General features: G+C 38.8%; 1 protein-coding gene across 2 annotated transcripts; it reads right to left on the reverse strand.

Annotated features, from left to right (window-relative positions):
* ZNF474 (zinc finger protein 474) lies at positions 1-24,908 on the reverse strand. 2 transcript variants are annotated; one of them, XM_077138833.1, is made up of 2 exons: positions 24,735-24,908; positions 1-1,467 (listed from the first exon to the last, which is right to left on the reverse strand). In XM_077138833.1, exon 2 carries the CDS (start codon positions 1,251-1,253, stop codon positions 117-119), a length of 1,137 nt encoding a protein of 378 aa, XP_076994948.1. In that variant the 5' UTR covers positions 1,254-1,467; positions 24,735-24,908; the 3' UTR covers positions 1-116. The 2 variants fall into 2 exon arrangements, with proteins under 2 accessions (XP_076994948.1, XP_076994949.1); XM_077138834.1 differs by having other exon boundaries at positions 24,722-24,908.
* Positions 24,909-26,682: the final 1,774 nt, after the last annotated feature.

Raw genomic sequence — 26,682 nt, forward strand, 5'->3', positions numbered from 1 at the left:
TCAGGCAAGATGTTCATTTATCTACTTAACCAAGAAAGCTATGGCTCCTAGAGTCCAAAGTCAACTCGGACAGACGGCACTGAAGCAGAAATAAGGCATTGGAAGAAGCCATCCAATCAAGTTGCTGATTCTGGGGATAGTTTTTTCTTAATTTCCTGGAGGTAGAATGCACCCTTCCCCCCAGGTCTCCCTACTGTATATCGTGTGGCGTGAATTACCTTATCGGACACGGTAGACGCTGCCATGTTCCTTTGTTGCTTGGAACTAGAAGACTCTGTTAGGCCAGCTTTACTCCCTAAAGTTAAATTCTGAACTTTTGACCCACAAGGTTGAGCTTTACAACTTCTCTGGTGCACTTGAAGGCGGTCTGGGGCAAAGGTCCGGCTACAGTTTGGGCAGGGCACCAGCTGTGCCTTACTTGGTCCTTCTTGACTGGACTGCCCCATTGGAAGGGGCTGCCGCTTCTCTGGGAGTGGCTGGCGGAGCTCCCTGGGGAGCTGGTCATTTTCTATTTTCCACTTTTCCAGGCATTTGGGCTCATGAATAGGCAGGGATAGGGTGCCAAATTCCCTACCACAGATGTAGCAGATGAGAGTCCTCGGTCGGGCTGGGTTCTCATTAGGGCCTTTCTTGAGGCCAATAAGATTCTCAGGGCTCTTGGGATTTGGTGCTTTGGGACCCTCACCCTTTGGCTTGCAACTTCTCTGGTGAACTAGAAGGCGATCTGGCAAGAACGTGCGGCCACAGCACTCACAGGGCAGGAGCTGGGCTTGGGCGCTCCGGAATGCCACCTCATTAGCAGCCTGAAGACTGTAGGACCCAGTGCCGCTGAGAGGCTGTGGTTTGGACGGTTCTGGTCTCCTCATGTTCTTGGGCAGCTTTTGGTTTTCAATACGCCACTTCTCCAAGCACCGGGGTTCATGAATGGCGAGTGACTGGGACCCAAACTCTCGGCCACAGATATAGCACACTCTGAACCCAGGCCTGCGAGGTGGGATGACCGGAGGGCTAAGATGGTTTTCCGACATGCCTCTCCCACTTGACCGTTTTGCTAGTATCACGGTTCCAGGTCTGTTCTTCTGAGCGTTTGTCTTTATGTTTTCAGTGGGTTTGAGACTCTCTGCTTCTGGCAGAGCTCTAGAATGGTAGTACTTAGATAGGACAACTTGCTTGATAAGGAAGGTGGGTTCTTTAGAATGGTGGAAAGTTTGTTGCAATTTGTTGGAAGCCTTTCTCACTTTTTCTCTTTCCATTAACAAAGATGTCTTTCTCTAGTGCTTGTTCTGATTTCTGGCCAGGCTCGTTCTGGGCTTCTGCACAGAGTGGAGGTTAGCGAGGCTGGCTGTCCAGGGGTTCCACATTATTGCCAGTGCCTTAGCCCCACAGCCCGTGACTCAGAGCTTCATCTGCAGGGCAGCAGTCTGGAATGTTGGAAAGTCCCCATTAAACCTCAGATGCTTCCAAGATCTGGAGGGAAAGGGATGGAGGGGGGAAGAACATGAATCAGTTGCACACCCATGAATTATTACACACACACACATCCTAGACTGTGAGACAATGAAGGCCAGTTATTGTATGTTTATTTTTAATTTGACCTGGTATCCTTTTTTGGTTAGTATAGTCATTAGCACATAGGCTTAGTGCAATAAATTTTGAAATAAATATGAAGAAATACATTTTTCTTATGAGTTGCCCTGTTACTATATTGTGAATAGCGTTCTGCCCAAAGGAAGACTGAAAATTGTAGTACCTAATAGAAATACAAGGCATGAGCCAACAGAGGCTGAGGTTACAGTGGTGAGACCACAGAAGGGAGAATGAAGAGCTGAAAATTAGATTAATGAAAGCAGCACGTCTTGTAAAAAGACCCCCCAGGCCCCATTGAAATTTCCACCACAGCAGAGATTCTTGCCTTTTTAGTGCCATGGATCTCTTCGCTAGTTCTGTGAAGCCTATGGACCTCGCCTCAGAATAACAATTTGAAAGCAAAAAGTACAATCTCACTGTTGTAAGTGAAACCAATTCTATTGAAATAATTGTTCAAATACTTTTGGTTGTGGTATGTGCTTTAATTGTGATATAATAGTATCACAGACTTTGTGAATGACCATGGACCTAAGTTTTAAGAACTCCTGCAGAAGTATTCAATACTGAATATTATGAGGATTATCAAGGGAGATATATCTCCTATAACCCATGATGTATCCACTTTTCCTTCTTAAAGAAAATTAATAATTTCCACAATTAATAAATTGTGGCCACTACTCTCAGTCAAAGAATGAAACCCAGGCTTCTGTCTTTTCTGATGGGACATCTATGGATCGTTCCTAAGAAGAAAAGTTTGGGCCTAACATTCTTTTTTAAGCATCGTGCTTACTTTCTCATTTGATATATGTATGTCTTCCAAATACTTTTTTATTTATAAAAGAACTTATTTCCCAAACAAATAAGATGAAAGATTTGGTAAGATCTTGCTATAGGCAGAAGGCTAAAGAGTGCTGACCTTGGAGAGAGTCATGAATAAATTTTACCATGAGCCCACAGTCTTGCCCAGGACTAATTTTAGAACTCAGGACCTTCTTCCTTTCCTAAACAGTGACCCAGATCAGGACTAGAGACATAGCAGCATCTATTCCCAGTTGCAAGGAAGCAGCGCCTGCTCTGAGAATGGGCCTTGGAGACCATGGCAAGTACTTAATTCAGGCAGAGGAAGGACTGCAGTGATGGTGATATCAAAATGTTGCGGGTATTGCATTTGATAAAGGACAAAAAGATAGGTAATAATTTTGCTCAATATTTTGGTTCCAAGAGGGGCTTGATTCTGCAATTAAGAGATTCAAACCCGATTTGGCACAGAGAAAGAAGCAATTCTTCATTTTGACAGATCCTAAGACAGTGATATTAACACATGTGGCAAAAGAATGTGTTGGCACCAAACAGGGTGACTAGCACAGAATGCAAAGCTTAGAAGAGCAAGATTTATCACTTGACCAGCATCATCCAAAAGAGAGAGTAGATCTAGGGAATGCAAGGAACAGAGTAAAAACCCTTCATTAGATTTTTATCAGCACATTGATGAAATACCATCCTACCCACCCCTGCCAAGCAAAACAAAACAAAACAAAAACCCTCTGTTTCATTTGTTCTGATTTCATGTCCACCAAGGACCTTCTGATTTAGCTTCTCAGGTACCTTGATACCAGGAATTTGCAGACACTAAAAGTAGTTAAACGGATGGGTTGGAAAAATCAATGCAATCAAATACCTTAACCTAAACACTCTCTCTTCTCAATCTCTCTCCCTCTGTCCCTTTCCCTCTCTTGCACACACACATACACACACAGACTCAGCTTTGTTCCTAGAGGAATAGAGTACTGTGTGACATTTCCCCCAACACCTTTTACATCTCCTTTCAGGAAGCAAATATTTCTAAATGACTGCTATACACCAGATACTGTTATAATGCTTTAAAATATATCACTTCAATTAATCCTCCAATGATTGTGAAGCAGATATTATTACTCCACTTTTATAAACAAAGAAATTGTGACTCAGAAAAGCCAAGTAACTTGCCCAAAACCAGTCAGTTTCTAAATGACAGAACTGGGAATTATTTCCAGCTCTCTTTGGCCTCAGTTAGATTCTTTCCATTATTCATTCTGTCTGAAATTCTACCAGCAGAGCGTCTTCTCTTTATTTTTCATCCTGTCTTAATGTACTATTCATATGCTCTGTAGGAAGGCAACAATCAAGCTCTCAGTAGCCTTCGTTCTCCTTTAGGAGAAGGAAGGGGTAAAAGGAAGGAAGGAAATATGGTATAGAGATGGAAAAAGCAGAAGTAGGAGCTTGGATTTACTGAAGACATTGTTTTCCCTTAAGCAACAGGGATTATTTTACTATGCTGCTTATGGTGTTATAGATGAAATCTTTTTTCCTGCATGGAATGCAATATGAATCATTTTTCTATTCTCACCAGCAGCCTTAAGAAAAATCTACACGTACAGCCAAGAGTGGGGGTTAGAATCAGGGTGGTTCATGATTTAAAAATGACATGTTGAGTCTGTCCTTGTAATGGGCACAGGGTGAAAGCCAGGGCTGCCCAAAGAGGCCACATGGTGTTCTGTCTGCAATCATTTCACGATTTCAAATAGTGATGGATCTGTGCACATCAAGCATTTGTGCACCAGTATTTTCTCTATAGTGGACAAGATGAAGCATCACAGAATTCCAAATTGAATCTTTTTTTTTTTTTTTTTTTGGAAGTGGGGAGCATGGGTAGGCTCCGGCCTCTGGCATGGCCAGTAAGAATTTTGCCACTGAGCCACCGCTGCCCATCCCAGATTGAATCCACATTTTTTTTTATATTCTCCCTTTCCTTTTCCGATGTCCTCCTAAAATTTCTGTCTTATTTTGATTTAAAGGAGCAATGTATGAAAGATGAAGTAGCTAGAAGTGAGTGCAATGTTGGGGAACTGAGATATCCACTGGAGTGAGGGATAACGTTTCTGCCACTGAATCTGCCAAACCATGTGTCAATGGGCAACAAGGTCAACTTTTCAAGCCTGTAAGTTAGTTCTAAAAGTAAAAGTGATGGAAAATACTAAATGCATATACTTAAAACACTTGAAATTGGCCTGTCACCTGGACATGTAGTAAAGCAATGTTGCTAGTTTGTAAAGAGAATCACTTTGCAAAGCCAACCAGTTTCATTCCAAGCATCCATGGAGAAATATGAACTCCAATTGACCTGAATTATTCATTTGAACCGTATTTGCACATAAGACATTTAAATAATGTTTTGGAAGGCATCATATTTTATCAATATGACATCATTTTTCCTGGGAAAATGGGGTTCATGGGAAGGGAGAGAGGAACTCATGAAGACAACTGCAATGAGCATGGAAATCCAGAACCCATCTTAGCATTAGAAAGTATTTCTCTAAAAGTGAAGGAAAAAATACGACTGAAAAGTTGTTTAAATCTTTTGAAAAATAATTCAGCCCTTCAAAATAAAATAAATGTTAATGCCACTTAGCCCCTTTCCTGTTGGTATAAAATCCTAATTCTTTAGTTAAGCAGCAATATAAATAAGAACGATGGAGTGGGTGCTGTTTTTGGCTGTCAGCAAAATTGTAAAATAGAGGAAGTTTGTATTCAGTGTTCTCTACCCATACTGTTCAGCAACCTTCTCTATCCCCAGCCTTGTATCTTCCTACAATTCTCATTATTTCTTATCTGTGAAACTTCTTTCATAGGTTCACGTGCCAATGGATTCATCCACAACAAGTCTTAATGCTTGATGAAATAACATACCTCCCAAAGTTTGGCAGAGATAGTTAGTTGCCCATCACTAATCATTATGCCCAGCTCCCTCTCATGAACAAAGCCCCTGTAATGAACTTAGCTAAGTACATGATTCTGAGCTAAAAGTCTACCAACTCCTTTAGAGCTCGTGGAAGTGTTATGTGAGACTTGTAAGAACTCATCTTGAAAAGCATAACTCTCTTTCTCTTCCCTTCCTTCCTTTCTACCATATTGATGCTTAAGAGGTGGATGTGATGGCTGGAGCTCCAGAAAATATTTTGAGCCAGGAGACATCCATGCAAACTCTGTCATGATAGAGCAGAGACACTTGACATTCCAGAGCTGGGCTCCTGATAACGCTGAAGTCATCATACAAGCTCCGAAGTACCTTCCATTTGGCTTTATTTACATAAGAGAAACAGATATCTATTCATATTTTAGCTCCTTTGTTATGGTCTCTTATGCACATGAATAATATTAATACTAATCCTAATTTATGTACATGTGTATTTTCATAGTGGTCACTGACTTAGCTCAAAATAAATTCTATTAGTGATATTTCAAATTTCAGGATTTTCTTTTTTGGGGATGAGACAATATTTTTTCTAGAGGGGATAGATCTGGGGTAAAATTGACTTATTAAATATACATTCTTATCTGCAAACTAGAAATATGAAACATACACCTACAAGTACTGAACTAATGGTTCCTCAGAATTAAATTCACTAAAGTTTCTTTCCTAGTTTTGTTTTTTTCTCAGAAAATTGTTATGGCATATTTTTTTTTCTTTTGGGTGCATGGTCCATCTCCAGCATGAAAGGTGAGCACTCTACCACTGAACCACCCATGCACTCTGTTATGGTATATTTTGAATCAGGGGAAAAAAAAAACTATTTTCCATGAACTTTTTAAAGGTCTAAGCGGTATCATTGTTGTGCCAGTTATTAACATATTGGGTCAAAACTCCCAACCCTCTACTGTAGAGTCAGCTTTGTGATGCCGGTACTGGGACTCTGCATACCCCGTTTCTGCTTTGTCTAGCTGGCTCTGGGTTATGCTTTACCAAGAGTGGGACTGGAGGGACAACACAAGGCTGGAGGAGGAAGAGGAGATGTGCTTCTTTCTAAAGACTTGCTACTTGCTATGGTTCCTGTAGGCATCACCCCAGTAATGCTTCAGCCCAGCAGCAGCAGCAGCAATGCTTTCCTGTAGCAGCAGCTGAATCCTGTCTATAATTTTTCTGACACTTGTGGAGCCTCCCTCCTCATAAGATAACCTCACCAGCCTGTCTGTGCCTCCTCCCCAGAAATCAGATTTGCAGCTCCAAAGGATCCCTCTTTTAAACTTTGAAAATTTAATAATTCAACCTTTTCCCTTTGATCCTTTAGCCCTAGGAACGGCAGCTGCTACTTCCATCATATGCTTGTCTTCTCTTTATAACCTCTTAGTTATAAATGAGCTAATTAACAACATTCCTAATTAACAGTGATTTATATTAAATTCTGCTTAAATAACCGGAATGTGTTTTGTCTCCTGATTATTACCCTCAGAATATAAATAATAAAAATCTGTGATATGCAGGCTGCTACTGTTGCTATAAATATAAATGCAAATGTCTTCTTTTACAGCATCTTCAAATATAAGGTGCTTATCTTAACATTCAATCCTCTGCTCATTCAGATTCTTGAAAGCCTTGTTTGTAATTTTGGCATCATCACTAAGCTTTCAGAGCTATAAAATGTTGCTCTCCCATTTGCCACTAACTGCACTAACTCCTAAGGATAAGCTTGCCATTTTAGCCATATTTATGTTTTCCTTAGTTTTGCATGGCACTCTTCCCTACTGACTACCTATAAGGCCACTTGTCATAGTAAAGGGATCACACTCATTGATCAAGTCTGACCAGAAAGCACTGAGGGGAGCTGGTGCTGCTCTGTCTGGCCAGGCAGTATCAGAGCCAGTAGTACTGCAGTCCTGAGTAATTCTGATGTGAGTAGACAAAAGGCCATGTGAGAGCAAATGGGAACTGGAGGTGGTGATGTGAAAAGGTATTTGAAAACCCCAAAAATGGAGACGCTTTCTGAAGTCATTTAGCTTTAAGGCATGACTTTCAGGGACTATATGGACAAGTGACATTTTCAGGCTGGTTTTGAATACCTAAGCAAACATGCCTCCTTCCCTACCTCTCCTTTATGATCTGAAGAACTTTCAACCAAGAAAGAAGTGCTTTCACTTTTATTCATTCAAATTGTCAGATGTAGACAAAATGGTCTATGGTGTTAGCAAAACTGTGCAAACAAAAAATGGGAGAAGTGTACTCTATGCTTCTAAGTGGAGCCTTTGGTAAGGACATTTTATGTTGTTGAGGCTCATAATATCACCCTGTGAAAACTATTGTTAGATCGAGCCTGTAATTTTCACTCTATATTGAGCATCCAAATCACAGAGTACCCAAGAGTCCTGAAAGGCCACACAGGTATGACCATATAATTGTAATGTTGTAATTGTGATGTAAAAAAAAAAAAGAAAAGAGAAACAAAGAGGCCATATGAACCCTTTGGAAAGCATCCCATGATAATTTAGTTATCAATTGACATGTGAGTATTGGAAAACTGGTTATAAAACTCATTAGTGCAATCAAATTAGAGGCCTGTAATATATATGTAAATTCAAAGGATAGACAAAAAAATAAATATATAAAGTGGGGGAGGCTGGCTTACAGAGGAATTTCACATACCATATTTTCTGGCATTTAGGAAAATAGTTCCAGTAGCTATCTCTCACAGCTTCACAGCAGTGGCTCATAGAACAAATCTGGTCCATATATACATCAGTTCTTTTTTGGCCTACACAGAGTTTAAAATGTTTGCATCAAGCTGTCATTATTTTTAAATTGCTCTATATCACATAAAATAAGGATTTGGGAATTCTCTTCAAAAACAAAATTGGCGGATGTGACTGTACAGAGACTACATCCTCTTTGGCAATATGTAACATAAGCTGATGCCAAGTCAGGGCTGTGTCTACAGATTGAGCTGCCTGTTTTCACTCTACCATTTCTCAGCAGCCTGCTTCATTAAGTTATAGTTCTTACTTCTCTCCAGAACCATTTGTATTTGTGACCCTCGCTTTGAAGTGTCTCTTCCCTCCCATTTTTTCTCCTCAACTAAATATTTGAAAATCACTTCAAGAAGCATTTGCCCCCAGCAAACTGGGAATCCAACTGAAGTCTCTCAGGGAGGTAATTACTAAAAACAAGAGATACTTATTAGCTAAAATTCAGAAAGAGTGCTTCCTAATGAAAATAACCTGAGGCTAAATGGTTTGGTTCTAGGAGGGAGGGGAAAACCAAAGGAGAAAAGAATCAGTGGCCTGAGAAAGAATCTTCATGCATTATCAGAAGGTCACAGAAGTTGATGCATCTAATTACAGGGAGAAAAAGTCAGGCAGCCAATGTTTAGAGCAGCCATCAGAGAGATGACTGGAAAAAAAAAACAAAGAAAAGAAAAAAAAAGAGAGGCCATATGAACCCTTTGGAAACCATCCCATGATAATTTACTTATCAATTGACATAATAAGACCTACTCTTCAATTTAACCCAGTGACCCTTGATTCACCCTTAAATGATTCCCCAGATGAAAAAGAATGAATGATTTAAATTATTAATCTAAAGAATGTATCAGTCAATGAAAAACATAAACAAGCTATCAACAGTATAGCATATTGTTGGAGTTTCAAGATTTGGGCTAGAAATATTTCATAAGAAAATTATGCTTCCTTGTAGGGATTAAAGAATCCGATGCACTTTTTCTTAGATTTTGTTGCAAAGTAACTATAAGTTGGAAATGAAAGGATGTAATGTCCACTATAGCAATCCTTTCCCAGCTTAGACCGGGATATCCTAGATCCATCAAGTGTCTAAAATAGATTGTATTATGATTTAAAACTCAGGAAAAGCCCACTGAGACTGATGTGTTAGTATTCAATTTTATAAAAGAATTTCAAATTGATGCATGTGTTTATGGTCCCAATCATGTGATACACTTGCCTGGAGTTCCCAATGTCTTCACATCCTTACGTTAGTTTCTCAGTGTGCTAATTCGGTGCCATGCTTCAGCACAGACGTTTAAGCCATAAGGTGGCAGAACAGAAGTGTAGTCCTTGGACTAGTATGTCCAGGTGGAAATAAGCACAATGGCTAACACAGCTATCCTTGAAGGATATATTGGCCCGAAAGCAATGGGCTTCCTTGTGTCCTGGAGGAAGCAGTGCTACCTTATTCCCCATTCATGCTACAACAGCCTCAAAGTTGTGCCTTAAACTCTATCCACCTCCAGAAGGTCAGTGCTCCCTGGAGCCTGGCTAACTCTTAAATAGATTATCATTACCATTCATTAAAGGCATCAACACCCTTTGTTAATAATGCTCTCTCCCCACCCAAAGTTGTTTCTGGGGAAAGACTCTAGGAAAAAAGTCAAAACCAGAGCAGAGCCCAGAAGGCAAGATGAGTTTTTGACTGTTGTGTATGAATGCACCTCTATTTTCTGCTGTGCTTCCCATAGCTTCAATGGCGGTCACTCTGGAGACCTGATCGTTTGTACACGCCCACGAGTGGAAAGCTCTTTCCGAACATAAGGCTCTTTATTACTGTTCTCCCCAGATCTCTCACCCTCCCACATAAATAAGTCATCAAAATGCTATTGTCATTGTACTTGACATCTTTGCATCATGTGAACAAGGCAGTCTTTCACAAGCCAGATGGGAGATTGCTAATGGTTCAGAATCCTCCATACTACAACCTTATATTTCCCAGGAAATCTTCCAGAGGATATCCCCTGCTGGAAAAAATAAATCACTCAAATGAATCTCCTACTGTCTAGGAAGAATTCGTTCATTCTACTTGTCCCTAGAGCCCAAACACAACATGAAATGTGGTGACAATTCTTTGTTTGCAAACTTTCTTAGCTTGTAATTTAAAAATTTTTGGTGGTTTAAAATTTACTGAAAGCCTTTGAAACCATGCCCAATAGCTATCTAATGGCAAGAAAGTCAGTGAAAGTATTGACTGCCTTGTTCTGTTTTCTGTTAGTAAACAAAAAAATCCATGAGTGTATTTTAAGTCACCTCTAAGATTTCGAAGATTGGGATACTTGATTGGAATCAACTCTGGGGATGCTGAGAAAAGCCATGAATTTTCCTATCTTTTTGAATCTTCCGCAGGCTCTGTGCCCATTTTTGTTTTCTATTTCACCTTGTTTTCTTGTATTCATTGTCTCTCTCCACTTTAAATGGAAAAGGACAACCCAACATGTTTTAATTTGCTAGCTGCCAGAATGTGATATACCAGAAACAGAATGGCTTTTAAAAAGGGAAATTTATGAAGTGGCAAGTTTACAGTTCTAAGGCCATGAAAATGTCTAAATTAAGGCAAAGCTATGAGAATGTCCAAATTAAAGCACTAAGAAGATGTTACTTTTACTCAGTTTGGGGTTTCTTTCTCAGCTAAAAGAGCACATGGTGACATCTGCTAGCTTTCTTTTCCAGTTTCACGAAGCTCCCCCAGGGACATTTTCCTTTTTCATCTCCAGAACTCTCTGACAGCATGGGCTCTTGTGGCTCTTTCCAAAATGGGTTTCTTCTTTAAAGGGCTCCAGTAAGCAACCCCACCTTGAATGGGTGGAGACACATCTCCATGGAAACCACCTAATCAAAAGTTACTACCCACAATTGGGTGGGTCACATCTCCATGAAAACAACAAAAATGCTCCACCCAGCAATATTTAATATGGATTAAAGAATTTAGCTTTTCTGGGGTCTGTAACATTTAAACCAGTACAACACATCAGGACAAGCGACTATTGGGAAAGGAGTGAAGAATGTGGCATCCCATGGTTGACTTCCTTGCTAATTTGCTGTGTATTGTCCATTTGGCAGGAGGGATAAAAGTAATGCCACTAGCGAAGTGTGGCTTGCTTAAATTTTAACCCCATTGCATTCTGGAGAAAGCAATATAGGAGGTAAGGGGCAAAAAGCCATGAGGTAGTGAAAGAGGGAGTGGATGCAAGAATAATAAAACATGTTATCAATTATGTAAGGAGTCTCATTTTATTTCAGGAACCTCATTTTTTCAATTTATTCAACTGATGTTGTAAGTGTTCCCATATAGATTAGGTCCCTGTAGGTTTACCTCTTTCTTTTGCTTGGTTTAGGATCGTGGGGATCCAGGACCCAGGATTCCCCTCCATATTGAGACCAGAGACCAGGTCATTTCATGTAGATGGCTAGATGGCCAGGACAGACATTAAAGGTCATCAAATCTCCTCAGGGGGAAAAGAATGTATAGATGGTATCTAAACAAAGCATTGAAACTTCCCTGCTCTGATCACTGTTGATAACAAACCTCCAATCCTCTGTGCCTTACACCCTTGTCCTAAACCCTTATAACACCTGATGCCTAAATGCTTATAAGCCTTTGCACACCCCTGCATCCTTTGCAGAGCGCTGACTTCCATTTCCCATGACCAGCCACTATGCTACCATTGAAGATCCTCTCCTATCCGTAAATCCCGATTAAAATTCATGCCTAACTTCATGCCTGATGTGTTCTTTGGTCTTCCGGTTGTCTCAACCCAAACCCTCCAAGAGCTGGGTTGGAACAAAGAGTTAGTTTCATTCTAAAAACGTTCATTTGTTCACTGAATAAAGATTCATTGAACCCCTACAATGTTTCTTTTCCCTGGGAGATAAGACATTAACATAAGAATAATAATAATGCATTGTGATCAGGGACACAATGGAGTGCCTCAGGGCACTCTTAAAATTTAAGAACAGAGAAAGAATGAACAACTCTCAAATTGTCATTTGAGTGAGAGAGAAACAGGACAACAGAAGAAAAAGAGGGACGGGAAACTTGAAGTGTGAAAGGGACTTGACTAGGCACTGCTGATTTTGAAAATAGAGAAAGGGGCCATGAGCCAGAGAATGTGAGTGGCCTTTAGAAGCTGGGAATGGCGAAGAAAAAATAATTCTTGAGAGCATCCAGAAAGAAATGCTGCTCTGACAACACCTTCATGTTAACCCATTGAGACCTATTGCTAGAATTCTGACCTAAAGAAATCTAAAACAATGAATGTGCATGGTTTTAAGCTGCTATGTTTGTGGCTATTTGTTATAGCAGTAATAGAAATCAAATACAGACTTTGATTCCAGGAATGAGTAGTAAATTTTGAGGAGCATAGTAGAAAAAAGACTAGATTGCCTTGAATAGACTGTTGCTAGAAATATGGACATAAAAGGCACTAACTGTGAGTGGTCAGAAGGAAATAAGGTACACATTATTGGAAACTGGAGGAAAGGGGATTCTTGTTACAAAGTTTTAGAAAACTTAGCTGAGTTGTGTCCTGCAGTTAGGTAGAGAATAGAATTTGTATACAATGAGCTTGGTTATTTGAGGAAGTCTCAGAGCAAAGAATTAAAGATGCATCCTGGTCTCTTCTTGCTACTTGTAATGAAATGTGAGAGGAGAGAGATAAATTGAGGGAATACCTGTTAAACAAAAAAGAACCAGAACCTGATGATTTTGGAAATTCTTAGCCCACTCCAATGGCAAAAGACCTAAAATTAAGTGATTCACTGTCAGGAAAGCATTCTTTAGAGAAAAGTATGTAGATGTGGCTATATAACCTTTCTTGTAATACCCCAGAAAGATCAAAAGTTCAGAGCAGAGCCTTCAGTAACGCAAAAGGCTCTTTAAAGAGACAAAGATCAACTCAATTAAACCGGAGAAAATCTAGGAAGCTAAAGGATGCTGACCCTCAGTCATCTCAGCAGAAGCGAAGAAGAGAGACGGGATTACCTAAACTGAATCCATGATGAACCTCTGGTCTAATGAAATGAATCCCTGTGAAATACCTAGGAAAACCACAAGATTCTTGAGAGCTTATGTCAGGGAAAACATTGCCATCTTGGACTGAGATTATGAAATGAAAGAAGGTTGTCAGCTCCCTAAAATTCTATAGGCAGAAGCAAGTTGCTAAAACTACCCAGTTACAAATATGTGCTATCTTTCATGAGGAAGCAAGCGTGAGCCAGAAGGTGGAGCTTCGAACCTAGAGGCTAGGAAAACCAAAGTTTCCTTGAAACGAAGTGGAGTTAATCAGGATTTAGAAATTGTTTAGGATCTGTGGCTCCTGTTTTTCACTGCATGTTCTTTCTTTTTGAACCATTATTGCATGCCTGTCCCCCCATTTTACTTTGGAAGTAGATAACTTGCACACAGAGAAGAGTCACACCCCAGAGCTTCACCCATACCTAATTTAGATGAGATTCAGGGCTTTTGAGCTATGAAATTGAGATGAGATTTTAAATTTTGAGTTGATACTTTAATGGGCTAACACTTTTTGTGACCTTGGGATGTGAATGAATGCATTTTGCATGTAGGGTAGACACAGATCATTGGGGGTTGACAGTGGTAGGCAGAGTTGTAGGTCCCCAAAGATGACATATGCCCAACTCTCCAGACCCAATGAGTGGTTACCTTACATGGAGAAAGGAACTGCAGATGTGGTTGAGACTATGGACCCTGGGATGCAGAGATTATTTTGAATCATCCAGATGGACCCAATCCAATCATAGGGGTCCTCAAAAGTGGAGAACTTTTCCTGGATTTGGTGAGAAAGAAATGGGACCATCTGAAAAAGGAGTCAAAATTCAAAGTGTGAAAAGAATTTAACCTGTCAATGCTGGCTTCAGAGAAAGGGAACTGTGAGAAAAGAAATGCAGGTGACTTCTAGAAGCTGAGCATGGCATGAGGTTCTCCCCTAGGACCTCCAGAAAGGAATGGAGCCCTGCTGAAAGATTGATTTTAATCCAGTGAGACCCATGTCCGACTTCTGACCTATAGATCTATAAGATAATGAATTTGTGATGTTTTAAAAAGCCACTAATTTTGTGGTGATTTTTATAGTGGTAAGAGAAAACTAGTACACCCCCAAGGGAAAGAGATCAGTTCTCTGAATTCTGCCTTCTGCAAAAGATGCTGTTTAGCTAGTTTTGTCCACATTGTGAAACAAAAACTTAATGGCCAGGTACAGTCACCCAGCTAAAGTCTCTATTAGAAACACCACCAAGAAGTCTCCATCCCTATGGCTTTCTTGAGATGTCAAAGTGAGTTTTCTACAGTGAGAATGATAATAATACAATTTACTACACAGTAACAAATACATAAATATTCACAAGACACAATAAACTCATACAGGAGGTTCCAGTAACTCTCTCTAGCTTAGTTGAGAACCCTCAATCAGTGCAGCTGGGGGAATTCTCCTTCCAGACTTTGCATTCTCCTCAGTGTGGTCAGTATGTCTTTTCTGTCCACACCTTGAACTTTTTCTCCACTTTCCCCTTTGTCTATATTTTTTGTTTTTGCATTTGAGCATTCACAAAAGGTAGAGGCTTTATTAACGGAATTCTTCAAAGACTTGATTTCAATAAACACTATTTTTTACTGACTGATGCAACAATTTAGATTTCTAACTTCTCCACAGGTAAGAGAGAAGAGTCCCAAGCATGCAAATTATTGTGTTAATGTGATGTGGTGCCCAAAAGATGAGAAATCTCTTGCTGTTTTCCTGCCTGTGTGCTCCCTCATGAATAAATCTTAACCCAGTAATGCAGGCTCAGAATATGTTGCTTTATGCCGTGATGATGTTTGCACTGCACGTATCATCACGTACCAGACCTTAGCTATGGCCCTGTGATCTGCCGTGAGCCATGTCTTCCTCTATCTGCACTGATGCGATTGAATGTTTGGACCTGAAAGTGAAGTTTACACTTTCCCAGGTATATATCAGCCTAAAAAATTAGTTTTATCCCATCACTAACTTTTAAGATGTTTCCTGCCATGTTATTTTTTAGATGTAATAATGAAATGATGATTGCACTTTTTAATTGTGGTTTATAAAGAAAATTTTAGATTTACATGCAATTGAAACAAATAATATACGGATCCCTTTCACACATTGCCTAGTTTCCCCCTAATGGTAATATTTGGCAAAACTGTAGTATAGTATCTAAACCATGATATTGCTACTGGAACAATGCACCAATCTTAGTCATATTTCCCTAGTCTTACTTGTTCTCATTTGTGGCTGTATGTGCATTTAGCAGTCTACAACTTTATCACCTGCGTAAGTGTCTACTATCATGGTCAAGATACTGGACAGTTCCAACATCACAAGGATCCCTTGTGTTGCCTTTTTATAACCATGCTCATCTCTTAGTCCCTTACTCCTGGGACACTAATCTGTCTTCCATTATTAAAATTTTATTTCAAAATTGTTAAATGACATTCTCCAGTATGTAAGCTCTTTTTTTCAGTCAGCATAATTCCCTGGAGACCCATCTAAGTTGTTGCATGTATCAATAGATCACTTTTTATAGCTGAGTGTATTTTAGGGTGCAGATGTGTTTTTGTTTGCTAAAGCTGCTGAAATGCAATATACCAGAAATGGGCTGGCTTTTAGCAATGGGAATTTATCAGCTTAGAAGCTTACAGTTCTGAGGCCATGAAAATATCCAAATTTAGGCATTATCAAGATGATACCTTCTTCCTGAAGACAGGCTGCTGGCAATTCGGGACTTTGTCACACGGCCAGGCACATGGCTACATCTGCTGGTCTCTCCCTCCTCGTATGGGTTTCATTGCCTCCAGCTTCTGGTATCAATGTTTTCCTCTCTGTTTCTGGGAATTTCTCTCTCAGCTTCTGTGTCTTTGTTTCTGAATTTCATCCTCTTATAAACAACTCCAGTAAGAGGATTAAGATGCAGTAAGAGGATTAATGCATCAACTGGAATAACCTAATCAAAATGTCTCACCCTTGATAGGTTTACACCCACAGGAATCGATTGTCTTTAGAACATCATCTTCTGGGGTCCATAAAGCTTCAGACCATAACAGGATGTAACATAATTTGTTTAACCTGTTGAAGGACAACTGGGCTGATTCCAGTTTGGGATCAAATAAAGCCGCTATGAACATTTGTGTGCCAAAGGAAAAAAATGTCATTTATGAAATGACATTTTATGAAAGATGAATTGCAGTTAGATAAATAGAGAAGAAGGAAAGACATTTCTAGCAGATAGTGTAGCATGCACAAAGATAAGGGGACCTGAAACAGCATGAGTGTGAGTAGATGGGTGGCGTTACGGGTATGTGCATGGATGGGTGAGAGTGTTTATGTGTGAGTGTGTAGATGAGTTAATGTGTGTGTGTACATGGGTATAGGGATGGTTGTGAGTGTGAGTGTGTAGATAAGTGTGAATGGTTGGATGTGAGTATGCACATGGGTGTGAGTGAATGCGTGTGTAGATGGATATGAGTGATTAAGATGCAAATCTGTATGGATGTGAGTGAATGTGTGGATGGATGTGAGGGTTGGATGTGGGTTTGTGTACGTGTGTGTGTATGTGTGTATGTCTATAGGTCTTGAGATGTGGGTAAAACAAGACAGGGAAAAAGAGTGATGACTGATTGATACAAGAAACTACAACGGTAAATTGGAAAGAATCATGAAAGGCCTTATAGCTACTCTCAGACATTTTTATTTCAACCTACAGGAAATGGGAACCTTTATAGGTTTCTTTTAGTATGTATCACTGATGATTAAAAAAATCATGTCTGAAGAAATCTGGAGAACATAAATTTAACATTTAAGGACTAGGCAAAGGAAATTACTCAGTTTCTTAAAAAGATCCCCTGCAGTTTCTTTTAAAAGCCAACTTTTGGGAGGTAAATAGGTTGCTCTGATTTATAAAAATGCGATCTGCATGAACCTCCTCAAGACTATATATACTACACAAAACAGACTTTATGTTCCCTTCCAGATCCAAAATTCTGATCCCAACAGTTGCCTCCATGACCCATCTTATGTTACTAGTAGCTGACAAATGTCTAAATGGTTTTGTTAAAAATCTCAGTAAACACACCTAGAAAGTAGCCTTCTGGTGTAGAATTTTGCTGTGTATCTACAAAGCTTAAATAATGAAATAATTTATTTCCCATAACATCTCCCCTTTAGATGCCAAAACAATTTTTCTTTTCCCTCTCTGGGTGTCATGGGATTAGTTCACTCAGATCTTAATTTTGATTGTACTATCAATTAGGGAAAAAAATACAAGTTCAAGCAACGTGTGAAATGAGCTGGCAAAGTCTAATTTGCTAAATAATAACAGAAGATGTAGCTAAGAGCAAAGAATGAAGTATGTACTTTGCCAGTCTCCATTTCAAAGAACTTTTTGTACACTTTCATAAAATCAGACCTAATTTCAAGCCCCACCTCTAAAATGCCTATCTCTTGGGGAATCTTGAATGAGATCCGTGCCCTCTCTGTGCTTTAGGTTCATCATGTATTTAGTGGAATAACATCCACCTTGTAGGGGTATTGTGAGTATTCAAAATAAGGTAAAATGTTTGGCACGATGGCTGGCATGTGGTAAGTATGTCATAATTCTTGTATTTTTTTTTTTGCATGGGCAGGCACCAGGAATTGAACCCAGGTCTCTGGCATGGCAGGCGAAAACTTTGCCTGCTGAGCCACAGTGGCCCACCCTCTAATATGTTTTTAATATCTGTCTTCCATGCTATTTTATAAATAATCCAACAGACTGTAAAATGTAATTAGGAAAATGTACATTTTTGAAATGCTCCTTTTTACTAAAATATTCTGAGTAACTCCATTGTTTTCATTGTCTAGCTAACTCAAATCAGGACTTACTATTCATACTTTTTTTAAAAGCATTTTAAACTGAATTCTTGAAAAAGAAAGAAATATTGAAAAGTCATGAGAAACATGAATACATCTTCCAAAATTAAAACTCAAATCAATATGAAATATGGTAATCATGTTGCTTGCCATATTCATAGCCTCTGCTAAGGAAACTTTCCCAGCTTCCAGGGAGGTGGTCCTAGGTGGATATGTTTTGTGGCATGTTTTTCAATTCCTTATCCTCAGTCTGAGCTGATTGGGTCCGAACTGGGCACTGGGCAAAAAGGTAGCTAATCCATAGGCTCACCAGTAATCTATGATATAGTCTGAAATGAAAAGGTTAACTGATCCAATCAGACTCTTCTATTAGGAAGAGGGGAAGAGGTTATTAGTGAAGTAGCACATGAAACATCATGGCCAACGAATCATGCATAAGCCGAAGAAAGAACACAGGGGGAGGGAATTGCTGTAGGTAAAATAGAGTAGATTATGGTTCAATGACACCAATGCTTCACTGCAGTCTTGGTTTTTCCATTATGGATGCAATACTGTATTACTACTACATCCTTATTTAAATAATGACATTCTGCTACCTTCATGCTGAATAAATGGACCAGCTCTTTATCTCTCAGTCCAAGGATCTGCTGGACCTCTTCACCTATGTGAGCTATCTGTAATGGTTTGTGGTTGGCCACATGCAGGTGGATGTTTTGGAGAATTCCATCAGCCTATGTTCATGGACACCAAGAAGAGACATCACGAATAGCCTCTTCCTTTTACTCTTCTCCTTCACCCTTCCTTGTTCACTCATGCCCACACCTCCTTATATACAAGCTCTTCTTTAAATGACAAAATCGGCATGCTTTGCATGATTCCTAAAAAGGTTTTTCTTTCTCTATTTTGAATAATAATTAGCTAATCCTAGATCACAGGGTGGGCAAGTGTAGATGAGATGTACTTAGTCAGGTCCTCATTTGCTTTCACCAGGATTTGACAATTCCTCAATGCTTTGCTTTTGTTCAGTTGTTGTTATTCCTTGTTGTTTTCTTTTAACTTCCTTTTAAATATTGTAAGCTGGTTTTCATTTATTTGTTTACACCATCATGTTCTTAGTTTTCTAATTCTTGAAATACCAAAGTCTTACTGAATACCATGATCATTTGGGAAAAAAATAGACAGAGAATAAGCTGAAACATCTCAAGACCTTATGGAATCAACGTTTTAAAATGCATACATTTAGAATCTGTTCTAAAAATCTCATGTGGATGAATATCTCAATTTTAGGCTACAAATCATGCTCCTTTTTTGCTTATTCGTAAAACTCCAGTTACAAATTAACAATGAAATAATTGTTGCATGAAATATTAGTAACGGTTCCGTAAATCTCACATGGATGAATTATTTCAACTGCATGAAATATTATTAAATTTTTAGTCAATCGCATTACACTGATTTTGTTTAGGTATGCAATGGGGAATGCGTTTGAAGTCATTTTAGCTAGAATGGCATTCTTAATGCCACTTATCAATATGCTTCCCCTGGGAGTCTCTGTTGAAAACTTTATTTGGAAACTTATCAACCATAATTGCCCCTGATAGTTAAAATAATTAAACTCCACTTCACATAGTGTTTTACAGCACCAATAGGCTAACTGAAGAGGGAAATGTGGTTTCAATTTTTGTTGATTAAAATGTCATATGTTTCATATATAAGATGGTTCACGTGGAACCGAACAGACACAGCAGTCCAAGATTGATCTTATTCTAACATTGCACAATCGTTTGGTATTTTTGAGAGGGATTGCCATGAACTAATTCAAGCTATGTAAATAGTCACATTTCAGTACACATTGCTGATCTTAAAATGAGCCATAATATAAAATCTTTCACAAGACAAAGAGATGTATTTCCATCCTTTCAATAAAAATATGTACCTGCTAGGAAGAAACTAGGGTTTTATTAGCTCTATTTGTTAATCACTTTACTGAATTCTCTGTTTCCAACTGCTCACACACAAGTGCACATGTACACATGTGCATGCCTCTATACCTCCCTCTCCTTATTCCCTCTTGGTCGTGGGAATGTATCAATAATATTATCATGGTCTTCATTTATCAACTAATCCACGCCAGTGTGCCATCCCAATGTAGCATTTATTTGGTTTGTGCTATGCTGAACTGAAACTGTCAGATGGCACCAATAAGGACATTTGTTAGTGAAAATATCACTGAAAGTTGAAGTTTGAACCTCCTTTCTCCAACTGCTTGTTTTTTCCCATCTTCAGTCTTCACTACCTCTCTTTTTTTTTCTTTCATGATAATTTTACTAAAATAATATTTTGACCATTACAATTGCACTTTTTATTGCAGTTCTTAAAGATCATTTAGATTTACAGAAATCCAAATCTATGTAAATCACAAGCAAATTTACATGCAGTTGAAACAAATAAAATAGGGCTCCCCATATCATCATACTGATGGTAAGGCCAGACTGAGAGCATAATGAGAATATTTTCCTTTGCCCTAGCGTGCCAATGAGGTTCTTGATTGCATCGTGGACTTGCATATGGGATATGGGATCAGAGAGAAGAGAGCAAGAGAATAGGTAAAAGGTGCTAGCAGATACTCTAGAAAAATACTTAGCATCTTTTCATTTCAGTTACAGAAAACTAAAGATTTATCCTACTCTAGTCATTTTAACACTTTGCTTCTACTCACTTTCTCATCTCCCCTTTTAGTTTTTGCTTGTTGCATCCTAATGCATCGTCTTTCCCATATCTTTTGACTCCTGTCTTCATCTTACCCTTTTGCTATTGATTAACCTCTTTATGATATCACATTACTGTAGATGGAAACATCTATGCTAGTAAACTAGTGTGGAAGGGGCTGGTTATTTCTCTAGGATGTTTCACTTATAATCACAGGTTGACTTCCCTGCAGGTGGCCGAATGTGCCTCAGTGTCCATATGCTGAGTTTCAGCCACGTGGAGGTGAGTAACCACTTCCATAGTAGTCCCCCCTAATGTATCTTTTTCAGAGGAGCCACGTGAAATTCCTAAAGACACAAACCAGATCCTAAACCTCGGCAGACTAAGTGTCCTATGGCCATCCTACTACTCTCAAAATAAAATCCAATCTCTCCACCGTGAAACCCAACTGTAACTGGTGCCACTCTAAGACACCCACTTGTTCTTCTCTCCTCTCCCCTGTCTCCTCTGTTTCGCCCATGCCCCATGTTGACTTCCTCACACAAGTCAAGCTCTTTCCCTCTCCAGGGTGAGTGAGGAGAGGAATGGGAAAAGGCTTCGCACAGGTTCTCCTCCGCCTCCACCCCAGGCTTTGTCCTCTGCCTGGACTTCTCACTTTCAAGTATCATCTCATCAGAAGGGCTTTCCCTGACCACTCTAAAGTACTTTTCTCTCTCTTTCACGTACACACATGCCACCACTGCCGTCACAGTTACATTCTGTGACGTTGATCTGTTTATTTCTTCACAGCTTTTCCCACATCTGGTTTTGACTTGTTCATTTGCTTGGTTACATGTGCAGAATCTGTCTCCTGCACTCGCATGTAAACTCCAGTCATCAGGGACTTGCCTGCCCTCTGGCTATGCTCACCAGCCCCAGCCCCATTGTAGGTGCTATCAAAATACCTTGAATGTTAAATTAGCTGAGTGAAATTATCTCGATTATATATATATATATTTATAATCAAGCTTGTTACTTAAATAGAGGAATAAAAACATAAAAGGGCTTTTGGGAAGAAAAAATTAACAACCAGTTTTGTGATATTTCCTCAAGTCTTAGGGATCCCCGAGTATTAGCGACCATTGTCCAATCATGCTTATAATACTAATTCAGGAATTAGTATTATAATAGCATTATAGCTTTAGAAGTGTAGCTATACTGGATTTCAGATAATTGAGATTCTAGCACAGGACTAGACCAAGCACTGGGCATCGGTATAAAGACTGTCCATCAAGTAAAGAGTAACCAGCGTTTTGGGGTGCAGCGTCCCCCAAGAATGGGGCCTAGGCAGGTACACTGGAGGCCGCTGGGTGACTAACTAAGATAGAAAGCTGAAAAAGAACCACACGGGTCGGCTTCCTTAAGCTGAGCTCATTCTTACATTGTCTCTCTTGCCCACATGCATTGTGAGTGCAGATGACTTCGAAACTTTAATTCTCTTTGGAAGTCATATTTCTTCCTAAGAAAGCATTAAAGTGCCAGACACTTGAAGGAAGAACAGTTTCAAGACCACAGACCTTTAACTATTAGTGTATGATTCTGAAAGATAGCTGATCACATTTCTTTGAACAGCGGAAACAGCTTGGCAAACCATGGACCTTGGACCAAATTCAGCGAGGGGGCTGCCTCTTATGAGAAATGGAGCTTTATTGGTACACAGCCATGCTTACTCATTTCCATATTTTCTTTGACTGCTTTGCCCTACAAAAGCAGAGTGTATGGCCCACGAATCAAAATATTTGCTATTTGAGGTGGTAGTAATAGTATGGTATATGGGAACTCGGTATTTTATGCATGAATTTTCCATAAATTCATAACTCTTTAATAACAAAAAATTGCTATTTGGCCATTCATGGGAGAAGTTTAAGGACTCCTTCTTTAGACAAGAATGGATTACAAATGAGAATCCATTCAACTGAAACATCCGATTATCAATGTGATTTTATAAAACCACACTCACTGCTACTAGGATCCTACTAAGTATTGCTTGCACAAAACTCCATTGGGCTCAAACATCTGTTTGCCTAAGTAACCTATTAATAAATTACTACTTTTCTGCTACCTCCCAACCTATGTATTCCTATTGCCATATTTGTGTGCTGTCATAGTTAGAAAATAATTCTCTGTGTCCTTAAGACTCATGGGGGTCTTAAGACCTCAGGAAGGATATGCTGGAATTATTTACATTCTTCACCATGAACAACTGATTTCTAGAATTGTGTATATTCCTGAAAATGTATAATTCAACAGAAGATCTGGGAAAATTAAAAAAAAATAATATTACATATTCATTTTAAATTATACCAACCCAGAGAAGAAACCATCAGTTTGAAGGAAGATCCAATTCGATAACAAATTTCTCTTCGAAATAATATATGACTCAAATTCTCAGAAAAGCTGGTATGTACAACTTACAGAAATGATAGTTTACATTCTTGGGCTCAAAGATAAATGGATATTTTATGGCAGTCATAGCAAAGTTTGGAAAGGTCGAGGAAACATTTTTGCTTAGAAAACATTTGACTATTGATAATTTTCTGGTGACTCATAGGAATACATGAAGACATTAAATCTGATGTTTATTTTATGAGGTATGGATAATTTTTCTGTAATTGTAAGAAATACATTGGTATATAGGTAATATGGTAGAGATTATGAATACTCTGTTTCCCTGCAGAAATTATGAACCAAGAAATATCCTTCTTCCCTCAACCAAAAGTTACAATATAATAGCATTATACTGTATGTTAATTATACATCAATAAAGACATGTAAAGGGAAAAAAAACAATTAAATGTGAAGAGATATTTAAACAAAAAAATATGCAAACCACCTAAAAGCCCATGTAAAAGTGCTCAACTTCATTTGTTATCAAGGAAATGCTAATTAAAATCACAAGATACCATTTCATAACCATTATAAAGTTAAATACACATGTATCCTTTGGCCCACCTATTTTAGTCCTAGGCTTGAACCCACAAGAAAGAGAATGTATGTTCAACAAAAGATTTATGCAGTAACGTTTTTGGCAGCTTTAGTTACAGTAGGTCCCAAATGCAAACAAGCCAAATACTAATCAATAGGTGAATACCAATAGGTAATAATCATAAAGTGCAACACTACTCACCTATGTAAAGAATTGAACTATTGATACATGCAGCAATATGGAAGATTCTCAAAAACATTATATTGAACCAAAGAAGTCAGGTATAAGAATAGATACTGTATGATTCTATTTATATAACATCCTTGAATAGCCAAATTATTTTTTGGTGCTAGAATTCAGAAGAGTGGTTTCCTACGGAAGAAAAATTGACTGGAAGGGATATGATAAATTTTCTGGGTTCATGGAAATATTCTGTTTTATTTGGAATGATTCTTACATGAATATACATTGACTCAATTCATTGAATTTAAGAGTCTGACATCTGTTACATTTTACTCTATGTAAATTTTACCTCAGTTAGTGAAAAAATAATACCAAACCAACTGAGGAACTGTAGCTTTTATCACCTTTTTCATTCATGGTTAATCTGAGTCACAAAAATATAATCTGGGATTAACGTTAAAAATAGTTTATTTTTCTCTGAAGCAGATGATTTAGAAATCCCCCTCTTAAAATGGAATTTGATTCTGTTTCATTCATCAGAACATTTCTTCCATAGTTCACACCATTGTCAGCACCATCAGGTTAAATAAAATGTTTTAATTTTGTTTAGTAATAACTGAGGGTTTTTATACTTATGGATTTATGATTTTTTCCTCGGATTCTTTTTCAGGAAGAAATATTTACTACTTACCCATAAGAAGGAAGTGGAAGTGATCAAGATTATTTAAAATAAGCAGTCCTTATTAGCTGAAAAAGAAGGTTCGAGATTGAGGCGCTACCAGACAGCAGAGAAACAACACACCTGAGAGCCTCACCTTCCAACATGTGGTCTTTAGCTTTTTGTTTCAGCTTTTATTGTAGCATGCTCAGCCCCTCTGACTATTCAAGAAGGTGCCTGAAACAGAAAAGCTGGGACCTTCAAGATTCACGTCCCCTCTCGTGGGTGTCTGTATTAGCCTGTGAGGCTGCCCGAGTAACAGGAATCTCAGCCTTTGTCGCCTGGATGTATCCTGGCAACGTGTCAACAAAAGAGACAGGACTGAGTTGTCTGGTAACTGATTCTAAAAATATAAAACAAAAAGTGAAGGAACTCAGACACATATAGCAAAATCGATATGGACTTCAGCTTTCTTTCAAGTTGACTCTAAGAACTTGACCAATGGACTAAGCATGAAGCAAGGAGTGGCAGTTAAATTTAAGTCACAAGACTCTTTTTTTTGATGGGTGGAAGAGGTGGGAGCAGCTTTTATTCTTAACGAAGAAAAAGAAACACCATTTACTGATTCTTACTGCCCTTCTATTCGAGAGCCTTTGGAAATTATCATCTACGTAGGAGTGCTTGGCCCCTTCTGAAACAGGAAGCTATATTCTCCGGGACTTTCAAAAGGTGGTCCAAAATGCAAGGAAATGCTAGATATGGAAGCTATGGTTAGTTCCCATTTCTAACACATCCTAAGATATAGAAAACATATATATTTTTTAAACTGAAGTTCAACATTTAAAAATATGTATCAAAAAATTATTTTTAAACCCCATACCCAAAATCATGGTACATCCCCCAAAATGGAATACTGTGCAATAATTAAAACTCACGAAGTAAAATAAAGTTTATTGACATAGGAAAAAGTCCACAATACAGTGCTAAAAAAAAGAAATTATAAAGCAGTATAAACAGCATTATCTAATTAAACTGTGAGTTTTTGTGTTTTCATGCATGATTTACTCAAAGGATATACCTCAAAATGTTAGTGGCTATTTCTGAGTTGTGGGATTAAGGAGCATTTTATTAAATGTTTTTATTTCCCTAACCTGTGAGATTCCAAAGCCTTGTTCCTTACCCCTAGATAGCTGCAATGGGATACGTAGGCAACTCCGGGGGCTATTAATTCTGACAACATCACTTTGGCCACACAGCCTGAACACTACTGGACGAGAAAGTTCCACATCCTGACAATGTATAGACGTATCCTCTATAGAGACTTAAAGATATCTTAAGTATACTCTGCACGTAAAACATTTCTAATTTGAACACTTTTCTCCTGAAACCTTTCATAAGATGCCGTCTAAAAATGATAACGCATACCTAAAATGGCTTGAGAACTGTTTTGATGCCAGGAGCTAAAATACTGAAAGTGGGGCCATCAAATTTTTCCATTTGGCTCTTTGCTAACTGGTGGGTCCGTCTTTGCCAAGCTGTGGATGTTTTTCTCCCTTTACACAAACCGCATACCTTACTGACCCTATTGTAAGCTATATGACAGATTTCTCTAGTGAAATTGCCCAATAAACAGACACCATCCCAAATGCACACACAATGCGCCAACTCCTCGGGCCAGATGGCAGAAGAATAGACGGGAAATGTTGGCCTAGGACAGGAGGACAATCCCGGGAAAACATCACGAGGGCAGACACTTCCATGTTAAAATCGGGCAATGAGTTCTTAACCCTGACTGGAGCGACAGCTCTCCAGAGGACTGAGAATATCAGATCTTGAAGCAGGAGGCAAATGCATTAGCTTTGGTGACTCCTGGTATGTTCACAGGCCCCTCTTCCTTGGTGCCTTGCCAAGTTAACAACTGCTTTTCTGCATTCTTCGGAGCTGTTTCTGGAGCTGGCTGGAGACGAGCATTTGTTTTCTCCCCAATTCTGGATTCATTCGAAAAAAAAAAACATAGGTTTGTAGTCCCAGCCTAAATTGAACTTCCCAGTATTCAGATTGATTTCATATTGGCAAACAGTACTTCCTGGGGTTTTGGGGTTGGT

This window comes from Tamandua tetradactyla, chromosome 21, assembly GCF_023851605.1.
Source record: "Tamandua tetradactyla isolate mTamTet1 chromosome 21, mTamTet1.pri, whole genome shotgun sequence".
Taxonomy (NCBI): Eukaryota; Metazoa; Chordata; class Mammalia; order Pilosa; family Myrmecophagidae; genus Tamandua; species Tamandua tetradactyla.

Coding starts and splice junctions, on each gene's coding strand:
- ZNF474 (XM_077138833.1), bottom strand. CDS start 1,253: ATGGAAAGAGAAAAAGTGAGAAAGGCTTCCAACAAATTGCAACAAACT.